At 37.4% G+C, this 11,040-nt stretch overlaps 1 protein-coding gene across 2 annotated transcripts; it reads right to left on the reverse strand.

The window, feature by feature from the left end:
* Positions 1-1,199: 1,199 nt before the first annotated feature.
* Positions 1,200-10,547, reverse strand: LOC103709773 (protein IQ-DOMAIN 31-like). Of its 2 annotated transcripts, none has more exons than XM_008795273.4 (7): positions 10,036-10,547; positions 9,408-9,542; positions 4,197-4,484; positions 3,578-3,781; positions 2,903-2,962; positions 1,678-2,698; positions 1,200-1,447 (listed from the first exon to the last, which is right to left on the reverse strand). In XM_008795273.4, exons 2-7 carry the CDS (start codon positions 9,495-9,497, stop codon positions 1,416-1,418), a joined length of 1,695 nt encoding a protein of 564 aa, XP_008793495.4. In that variant the 5' UTR covers positions 9,498-9,542; positions 10,036-10,547; the 3' UTR covers positions 1,200-1,415. The 2 variants fall into 2 exon arrangements, with proteins under 2 accessions (XP_008793495.4, XP_008793494.4); XM_008795272.5 differs by having other exon boundaries at positions 4,197-4,487; positions 10,036-10,486.
* Positions 10,548-11,040: the final 493 nt, after the last annotated feature.

Here is an 11,040-nt window from a genome sequence, read left to right on the forward strand (position 1 = left end):
ACTCAAATTCAGCTTCAAAAGTTCTAGGGCACCTTTTAGAGATACTTTGAAAAATAAAATGTCTAAAGCCCTATTTGGGAAAACTTTTGACGGGCCAAAAAGTATTTTCTAACCCTCCAAAAACACTTTTAGATGAAATAAGATTATTTAGTAAAAATTTTAGAAAACTATTTTAGTTTTTCTAGGAAGCTAAAAATAGCTTTTTGAGAAAAGCTCCAATTTTGGAGCTTTCCAAAAAAGCATTTTTAGGCCCAGTTGGAAAACTATTTTTTTAAATCAAAATATCCGTAATAAAATATAACAATTACACAAAATATCCTTTACAATCCTAAAAATCTACTAAAAAATTTGTTATACAGATAAATGGTCGTCAGAAGGTAAAAAATTAATTTACACTAATAATTATAATATTTTATATCTTTATTATTATATTATACTATAAATATAGTATTATATTACATTATATCATAATATATTAATATATTATATTAAATAATTTAATATGATGCTATATTATGAAAAATTAATTTACGCTAATAATTATAATATTTTATACCTTATTATTATATTATACTATAAAAATAATATTATATTACATTATAGCATAACATATTGATATCTTATGTTAAATATTTTAATATTATATTAAATTATTATGCTATAGTATACAATATTATTTTACTATATTATAATAATATTATATTATATTATAGTAGTATTATATTATATCATATATTTATATACTAATACATACTATATTTATTATGCTCTATTGTATAATATTATACAATATCCTTTATGACCATTTTGTTATACTAAAAATACTTTCTCGGCTTGTTTACCAAATATCACAACACTTTAGAAATGTAGCTACCAAACAGCAAACAACATTTTATAAAAACTCTAATTCAAACAACTCTACTTCCAAAAGCTCTATTTCCAAAAATTCTACTACCAATGTTCTCCAAACAGAGCCTAACAACATTTCTACAACAATATATTCAAAACCACAAAGCTACCTCTAACAGATCATTAAACAAAGAACCTGCCCCATTTTTATAGCAGCATATGTCTAGGAATTCGTTCATGTAGGAAAAGGTACCGAGATGATGCTGAATTTAATAAGTGGTCCCGCAGTTGATGGCCATGTCCGACATTTGGAAAATTCAAAGCAATCTACCTAAATGACAAACAAGACGAATCCGAAAGGCATTTCTTCTGTACAAATACAAAACAACATTCTGTAACCTGAAGTTTGTGAAGAACACAGCATTAAGCACACCAAACCCCAAATGATAATAAGTTGTTACAGGATTACAGGGCAACCCTGCACCACCCACACACAATTAAGAGGGGAAACCTGCAGATAAACCACAATATTTGCTCTTGTAAGAACGTGAATCCCACTTGTGTCATCACCTCCTCCAATCTACTTTGATCGCCTTCTCTGCATTTAATAATAAAAAGAAAAGGGGAGTGAGTACATGATTGTGTAAAATGCGACAAAGTACTCAAGCAATTTCCAGATGGAATAGCAAGTACAAGAGAACTATCAATATCTCAAGTAAAATCATTGAGCTATGCTCTTATGAAAAAGAAAGAATATATGACCCTAACAAAACAAATCCAAGAATGTGGTTCCCAAAAATATAGGCAGAGTTGGTCCTAAATCATTACCATCTCCAGATGATGTCAGAGATCTGTCATTTCTAATCACCCCCCTGCCAATTGCTTGAATCAGTTTCTGTGTCCGTGGCGACTGCGAGCTCTGCTTTCCATTCATTGAAGATGGCAAAGAATGGCGGCGTGTGGTGCTATTTTTCTCAGCTGAATCTGAGCCAAACCTCGGTGAAACTTGTCCCCGTAGTTTTGCCTTTGCAGATTCAGTTGCTTGCATATAGCTTGGTAATTTTGGAGCATTCTGCAAACCATTTTCTGCATGATGTTCAGATTTTGATGAGAAAGAAGCCCGCCTCTTGCTGCTTTTCTGGCTTCCATCACATGGCTGTTCATCCTTCATGCTCAAATCCCTATAAGATGCAGAAAGATTATCTTCTTTACTGTGATTTTGCGATGGATACAATTCAAGAGGGGGGCCATCATCTAGAAATGTATTCGTAGGCCCATCTGATGCCACCAGTCTTGCAGTTTCCACATCAGGTTTATTCTCAAGAGTCACTGCAGTGTCTCTCTTCATCTTGTCTGCAGAATCCTCAATGCTCTGTTGCATAACATCAGAAGGGGAACTTGACACCTTCAAACTGCGAGGTGGTATCTCATTTTCAGTATCCAACCTGTTAGAGGCTTCCGTTGTCGCATTAGATACCTTCCTTAAATTACGCTTGACCTTTTCAAGCTCAGTTTGTGGATTTTCCTGGGCAGAATCAGCAGGGGAATTAGGTACTTTCCTCGGGTTGCGTTTGGATTTTCCAGGTTCAGTCATGACATTTGCTGGCCCAGAGTCAGCATTTGCAGCTGAATTCCTATGAACTCGACGTTTAGGTCTGCTTGATTCACTCTCCATAGCACCAACACCCCTTCTCGCCTGAGATTTCAAATCAACAGCCTTCTTTGGTTGAGGAAGTGGTTTCCAAAAACGACAGGACGTCCAGCGCTCCATCCAGCTCAAGACTGAATTGGGTTCCCCATCACCATACTGGATTTGCAGAGGTTTTGTAACAGGTGATGCAGAAAGAAGCTACAGCAATGGAACAAGCGATATCCCTTGTCAAATGAATATATAATAAACAAGATTGATGCGCAATATATATTCTGGAAAATTGTTTAAAGGCTTGTTTAACCAGCTTGGCAGATATAGCAGTGACAGTAAGCAAGCATATGAAGCAGCATTTTGAAAAACATGATCTCATCATGCTAATAGCTCTAACGCAACATAACTTACCTTACAAATGAAAGCGTTAGTTGACAGTTTCTCATTCCAAGTTCTCAAGTGTTTAGCATCCTGAAAAGAAAGAGGCAGACAATCTTCAACAAAGAGATGAGAAAGTTCAATAAACTGGTGCAACCATTCCAAGACCTTATAGCGAATTGATTAAGATACAAGTAAAGCTTGAACAAGCAAAATATGGCCAACTCTATTTAGACCATAAAATAAAACAAAATGCATGCACGCATGTTGTTCTTGCAATTTTGAATTTTTTGTGTTGCCAAAAGCTGAATGCACATTTGCATCCACACATCCCCTAATTGCCTGCCTTTACCCAAACATGCAAGGCCACAATCTCACAAGGGGCATACATGTCAGTACAATTCCCAAGAGAGTGTGAAACAAAAAGAAATAGTAGCTTCATTGCTACAGAACTATATGCAAGACCTTGTTTTCATAACACAACGGCAAGGCAGCTGGACTAACAATAGCCAACCAGTTGTGACTCCACCAATTTGACCGACATCGCAATAAATCAAGATTATGTGGCTTTTTTTTTTCAAAGTAGTGGAACATTGACATCCACAAGGAGATTCATTTCAGAGAAGGATGAGAAAAATAAAAGAACAAGTTACACACCCACTAAGTTAATTCTTTATAGTTCAAAAGTTCCAAGGTAAGAATATTTACCGCATCCTTTCCCTGATTGCGTTTTGTGTCGATTTCAAGGCCAATACCAGAAAGCCTGACTCGCCGCCCACGAATCAATGCTTGTAACCTAACGATTCCCTGAAAAGAACGTAGAGTTACAACTGCTTGTCTCCTCACCAAGTGCCCGCGAACTAATGCCTGCAGCCTTATGATGCCCTTAAGCGCACAAAATGCCCTGCGTGACTGCATAAAAAATATACAGATATCAGACAGCATTGAGGACTTTTTTTCCATTGTATTCTCCCGCATATCTATCTGTTCCACACTTTGCAAAAGCAGTTAAAAAATTACAGAGAGAGAGAGAGAGAGAAAGATATATATATATATATAGAGAGAGAGAGAGAGAGAGAGAGAGAGAGAGAGCATATCAAATGATGAGAGAGGGAAGGACAGGGATATCGACAATTATCTCCCCCAAAGAGCTTAAAGAGTAAAAAAAATATTGATGAGCACATTACTGAAATAATGTGCAAATAAGAGTGTGTGCAAATAGGAGTGCATTATCCTGGCCAAATTGCAATATAGATGTAGTGTGAGGAAGGAAAATAGGAAATAGCCAAAGTAAATGCAAATTATCATAACTCCAATCAAACATTACCAGATAACCCCTGAAGGCTGCTTGCAGCTTGGTAGCAGCCTGCTCTTCCTTGACTTTTTCAGTCTCCTTTGATACATCAGGACCAACAATTCCTTGATCATCTGCATCTTGACCTATGGATGATGGAACTGCTCCAGCAGCCATATCAGCAGGTGCCCCCTTTTCTGGTTCTGAGATGATATCATTAGCTCTGGCATTTACAAGTACTGATTGAGATATCACTGGTGAACTCACAACCTGAGCAGATGGTCCTTTTCCACCAATATTCTCTTTATCATTTGCAGCTTTCTTCTAATAGAAATAGACAGATTGGTCAGTCCTTGCAAATTCAATCACTCTAGCAGATTTAGACTGGGCATACTATGCATGAAAACTTTTTTTTGGTGAGGAAACTTAATGATAAACTTTAGCAAACTTGAAGGAGAGTAAGAAATATTGAGATATATAGAAATATACACAGAAAACCAGGATTTGACTTTTAAAAGGCACATGTTATTCCTCATCTCTCTGACTTCACATTAGAATAAAAATGGTTTTCGACAGTTGGTTAAATCTATGATATTTCCCACTAATAGGCCCTGTACAACTAATAACACATGCATTTTGCTCCTTAATAGTCCTCTTTGACAACTGCACTTGATATTGCAAGTTCTTTTCTGTCATCATTTAATGGCCCTATCTACTGGTTATGAAACTAACCAGCCAGACCTATCTACCTTCAATATTTGTCACCAAATAGCTTTGCGACATGAAAAAAGACAGCTAATATATAGTATTGAAAACTTACTGAAAAGTTATGACTCTATTAACAATCCAGGATTCCAAGTGAAAGTGATGTTGAGAGAACGTATCTGACAATTTTAAATTAAAGGAAAAAGGTTTTAGGATGCTAATAAATCTTGCACAGGTGAAAGTGAACAGACCTAGCAGGAAAAAATATTAAGAACCTCAAACTTTTCTCGATAAACGGCTTAATCAGGATTCTTTAGGTTCTTGTGACATACGTCAAAAGGCATGATTCCATTTCCATCTGGGAATCATTGCATTGCTGATGAAATACAGGAACACTAACAGTCCTTATGTTTAGTTATATCTGATAGGTTTCTGGTCATCTCTAAAAGAAGAGTAACCATGCAGAGAAAGTTAAAAAGCTCCTGGAAAGTTAACAAATTTCACAGAATGGTATTAAAATCACAAAACAAAGCTATGCTGACTTGTCAATGCCAAGCCAGCCAAAGCAGTTTGGTGCCACAATAGTACAAGTTTACTGAAGGACTGCATATCTTGCAGGCAATCTCGAGCCAAACCAAGCTCTCATAAGTCCGACACCACATGCAGAAGAGGCTAGAATAAGCAATGAACAATTTTGTTTTTTTTTTTTTTTGGGTTTTTCTCCCAAAAAAGGTGAGACCTTAGCAGTTGTAACTTTATAGCTGCCTCAAGAATAGTCTTGAGGGGAAAAAGCGGACAATACAAGATCATACCCCAAGATCTTCAACTCATAAGTAGAGACAGAACAAGAAACACCCCCACCCCGAAGAAAGAAAAGCCAGAGAAAATAAGGCCTAGAAACAGCAACCAAACAGACATGCACTGAAAGCAACCAAAAGACAAAACAACAGTAAGATATCCAGCCATCGATAACTAAGATCAATCACCAATGCTCCTTTTTCCTTTATATTTGGTTGCAGACCCAAAAGACGATCATGTTGATATCTTCTGACTTAATTTCTCTACAGCAGGCAGAGGCAATATTTCTTAAAGTCTATTCATGGCAAGAAATTCCATGAGATGGAACAAAGTAAAAGCAAGGTTAGCTCATCCACTGCCCTGATAAGGGGGTAAGGGGAAAAGGGGATCAACAAAAATAAATATATGGAGGAGAAGACAACAGTAGAATTAACATTAACAAGGAGCAACTCCTTCGAAAAGAAAGATGCCTCCTCAAGGAAATCATTTTCCTTTAGACTCCTCTGAAATTAAAGTCTATTCATGGCAAGAAATTCCATGAGATGGAACAAAGTAAAAGCAAGGTTAGCTCATCCACTGCCCTGATAAGGGGGTAAGGGGAAAAGGGGATCAACAAAAATAAATATATGGAGGAGAAGACAACAGTAGAATTAACATTAACAAGGAGCAACTCCTTCGTAAAGAAAGATGCCTCCTCAAGGAAATAATTTTCCTTTAGACTCCTCTGAAATTAAACAAAGAAAAAACCTAAATTTCAGTGGTAAGTGAATATTAAGCAATATTACACTCAGCAGCATGAAATACACGGACCCCACAAGGTCAGTTGTATTCCTAGCAAATCATCTTCCCAGTAATTTGATATCCTCTTATATCTTGCATGTTCAGAAATTAAGTAATAGGAAGAATGATGAACTGTGAGCAAGGTGCATGATATACTTTCTTCAAAGGCTTAATGCTGAACCCTCGTTATGTAGCCTTTTTCAAGTAAAACAGATTGGTCTCTTACCATCACCTTTTCTTTCTCTCCATGGAAATATGATGCATACATGTATAAGAGAAAATTATATGATAGACAAAACAACTTCAAGAAAGTGATTCGAGCCCTCAAATATAAACATTCCCTTCCAATCAGCGACATTTCCAACATACTATCTAATCATGACCATCTAATCTTCCCTAATTTACTTAAAACCAAGTCAAACCATCTTACTTTTGGTAAATTATATCTTCATAATTGACTAAAGCAGCCAAGACAAATTTAGTTGAGTTATTTTTTAAGCCCAAAGTGCATCATTTTCAATCTGTAAGATTCTTAACTGCATCAATGCATCTCAGTTAGCATCAAAGATGGATATAATTAATTACACAATTTCTGATATTGTTCCAAGTTGAAACATTGATTAAATAAAGGCACATCAAGTAACAACATGTCTCTAATTCATTGCCCAAAATCATTCGTTTACTTGGTAAGGCATCCACTCTCTATCCCCAGGAAACCTCATTGTATTGTAGTCACTGTCAACTCTAAGGAATGCAAAGCCCTAATGTAGGGGCTGTTTGGATGCCGCTATAGATTATCCGGTTGAATTATCTATATATGACAAATGCTGAGAATAAGTAAATAGTGCGAATAAGTTTCCCATTAGGGAAACTTGAGATCAAAATCCCAAAAGGATCAGGACACGAGAAAATGCCTTTTAAGTGGAATACAGTATCTCAATTTTTTAGGGGTTGGGTGCTCCATGAAAGACAAGAGTATGTATGTTCTCATCAATTTTCTTCTTTACGGCCGCCACTACCTTCCTCAACTTCGACCAATTGTTTAGTTTAACTCAACGACAAGTTATACCTGCATCCAAACAGGCCCTCGGAAATGAAGCAGTGTTTGATGATCTATTATAATCATATAGCTCAGTTTTCATGTATAATCAGCAAATGCCCTTAAAAATCATTGTCTTCGTTGTGGAAAACCACATTGTAAAAATACAGTATCACTACAATGACAGTCTGTTGAATCAAATTTGACCCATTACATGACAGAGCGAAGCCTAATAGTCTCTTTTGAGTTTAGAGAAGCCAACTCTCAAGCATATCTCAACTCTCAAGGCTGATGCAGAAGCTTATAAATTATGAATTATTTCTTTGATGACTTATCTTTTATGTGCTTCCACCAACATTTGGTTTCAAGTGTTAATTTTTGCAAGCACAATGATACCCTTTATGTGCTTCCTCCAACATTTGGTTTCAGGTGTTAATTTTTTGCAAGCACAATGGTACCCTCCCCCTCTCTTTCCCTATTTTTTGTCATTGACATTAAATCATATTTGTTCCAAAACACAGTATTTTGATAAAAAAACTCCTGATCTCTTTGTTCCCCAACATTCTATTTAATGCCCCTTTTGGATGGTTACATACCCATACCTCTTTTTAATCATATAAACTTTCAACCAAACTCCTCGCTTTTGGTTGTAATATTCACATTCCGAAAAAAAGATATCAAATACCGCCAGAACAGGACAGTAAGAACAATACCATACCGTTCTAGAAAGTTTTCAACACCAATACATAATGTGTCGCGTCCCATACCCTGTTTTGGTAACTGGTACCATACCATTCCGACAAAAAACTGGTATGAGATGCAATGCCGATATTTGAAACTTTGTTCCAAAAGATGAAACTTTATGAGCTTACTACATGTTATGGTCATTATGTTTGGATTTATTAACCTTGTGTGCAAAATAGCCATCAGATCACAGGATGGAACAATAATAGGGGCTTTGGAAAAAAGAATGAAACCTATCAACAGGAAGAGATCTTACAAAATTTAAGGACATCCTTCCATTAGAGAATTGAGACCATGAAGCTCACTCGTCCTCATGTTAAAGCCAAATGCAATGCATGTGTGCTATCTATCCTACATGTCATTCACTTTTAACACTCCCTTGTCCTCCAAAGACACAGGATAATACCTCCTAGCTTAGAAATGCATCGGCATTCAAACGGCATTAACCTTACCCATTTCCTCTCAAAAGTCAAAAATCATCCCATCAAACTTACCAATACCTTGATTTGTATGAATCACAATGCAACTATCAAGTAGCTCATCTTGCAATGCCAGTCTTCCCATTTCATTTTTAATGATTCATGTTTCAATGCATTCCATCCCCATAAAGCTATATCTTATCAAACCATCATTAACTCTAAACTCATGATATTTATCACCTTAGTCCTATATAAAAGAAGGCTTGCACCATGTTCATCACCTCAGTCCTTTCTCTATTGAAGATTCTTATATCCATCATATAAAGAAGCCAAATATACACCAACCTAACCAAACCCCCACTTCATCTTCACTGCAAGACAACCACATCCCTTGACATAACAGTAAGATGGCATGTATGTAATGCTTTAGATCTGTTTGGTTAATCTAGGAACGAATGTATGCACAAATGAAAGATCAGAGATGTTACAGGGAGTCATGCAGACATCATCACTTGAATTAATTGGTGATGGTGAGAATAACGTGTGGCTAAAAAAGTACACAAAACTAGCAACTTGCTGCTATGGAAGGCTTCCTTAATCAGCTTAGGAAGCAAATGACAGAAGCTATATATAACACATGTAGATCAACTGCCAAGTGAATCTTTACCTCTAAAAACCAGACATCTAATCATTAACCACAGAAAAAAAAAAACATAAAACAATTATTGACATAAAGAACAAAGGCATCCAGTTCCATACCAAAGCATCCCTTCCTTTTGATGCATGAGATCTGGATGATTTCTTGCCAAAGAGCACTGTCTTGATCCATCTTCCAGGAGACCTCCCCATCAGCAAAAATTCAAGACCCTAAATTGTAATATCTCGAAACAAAACCTGCAAGAACCCTTGATCACGGCACAGAATATAGAGCAAGCAACATCAAGTAAGGAGAAATCTGATTCATAGAACGAAAGGCAGAGAAATGACTTGTAAGGTGAAGGAAACTATGACTCAACCGATCGTCTCAGCACTTCGCATTCTATCGAAAAGGTCAAAACGCTTAAATGAGAGAAAAACGAGAAAAGGGGAATAGGAAAACCTACCCCAAAAAACAATTACTTGCTAGAACAAAGAAGGCCAAAACAATTAATCGACAGGAAGAATCAAAGCTTTTGAGACCAAAACACTGAAAATATGTAGAAAAACAGCTCAAATCACAAAGAAAAGCGTGAAAGCCTGACTCCGATCGACAAGAACGCCACGGTCAGTCCCAGAGCTCGACCAACTTTGTCCAAACTCCAAATCCAATGCACATGAAAAAGGAAAAAACTAACACGGAGTGAAATCACATAGATAAGAAAAGAAATCTCATGGATCTGAAGCTTACCAGATGAACCCAGTTACCGGAAACCCTACCTACACCTTAGCCTCCACAGAAATCAAGAAAGGGGAGAGATGGAGAAAGAAAAGGCGAGAGAGATCAGACTAGGTTTCGGATCTCTAAGGAGCTGATGGAAACCCGTAACCAACAAAAAAGAAGTAAAAAAAAAAGAAAAAAAGAAAAGTAAAGTAGAGAGACAGAGAGGAAAATGGGGGGCGGGGGGGTTGGGGTTTGCTGGGCTTGAGAGTGTCGGAAAAGCGAAACATGAACGGGATCGGAAACGCTCTTCAAGAAAGAGCCGTTGGATAACATGAGCAGGTAGATATTAAACAGTATAAACAGGAAGAAATGCGGCCCCAATATATCCCCCAAAGTCGAGGGAAGACCAGCTTTGCGTGCAGGTGACGCGGTTTTCTCGCGGACCGCTTTACGAGTGTTCATTCTTTTCGTGGGCTTCGACGGGGCCGCATAACAGAGATCTTAATTTATTTGACTTTTTTTGCACTCCATGGTCCGGTATTAGCCGTTATCCGTCCTCACGATATTATCTAAACTAGATTCCAGAACTACCCCCAATGTCATCGGATATTGACGGTAGTGCTCTCTCTCTCTCCCTCTGAAGTGGCTGGATCAACGACCATTCAAACTGGGGCTACTGTCGGTGGAGAAATTTGGCAATTGGATCTGTGGATTTCTTTCCGGGTTCCGAACATCATTTCGTCGTCCTGCTAGGCTGCTAAGGGTATTTATGTCATTTCGTTGTCATAATGAAGTCGGTGGTGGAACTTGGCAGTCGAATGACACCTGGCACTAAGGTGCTGCCGAAAGGTGTGAGAATAGAACAGATGGAAGAATAGTCCGCATATAAATTTATATGCAAACAATGAAACCGCTGCCGATCTTGCCTCTTTCGAGTGGATCCTGACCGCCCGCCTATACAAGGTATGCTTGCAACGGTAGATCGAACACCCGCATATAACCGCTAGTGATGGAGACGAGACATCGGGACGC

Source organism: Phoenix dactylifera, chromosome 5, assembly GCF_051530095.1.
Source record: "Phoenix dactylifera cultivar Ajwa chromosome 5, Ajwa_hap1_PhDact_Kaust_v1.1, whole genome shotgun sequence".
In the NCBI taxonomy this organism is placed as follows: Eukaryota; Viridiplantae; Streptophyta; class Magnoliopsida; order Arecales; family Arecaceae; genus Phoenix; species Phoenix dactylifera.

Excerpts from the sequence above, each read along its gene's own strand:
- LOC103709773 (XM_008795272.5), bottom strand. The coding sequence starts at position 9,497 with ATGGGGAGGTCTCCTGGAAGATGGATCAAGACAGTGCTCTTTGGCAAG. Across the intron at positions 2,699-2,902 it reads CTAACGCTTTCATTTGTAAG|CTTCTTTCTGCATCACCTGT; the intron begins GTAAGTTATGTT and ends CCATTGCTGTAG. Across the intron at positions 1,448-1,677 it reads TCTGACATCATCTGGAGATG|AGAAGGCGATCAAAGTAGAT; the intron begins GTAATGATTTAG and ends TATTAAATGCAG.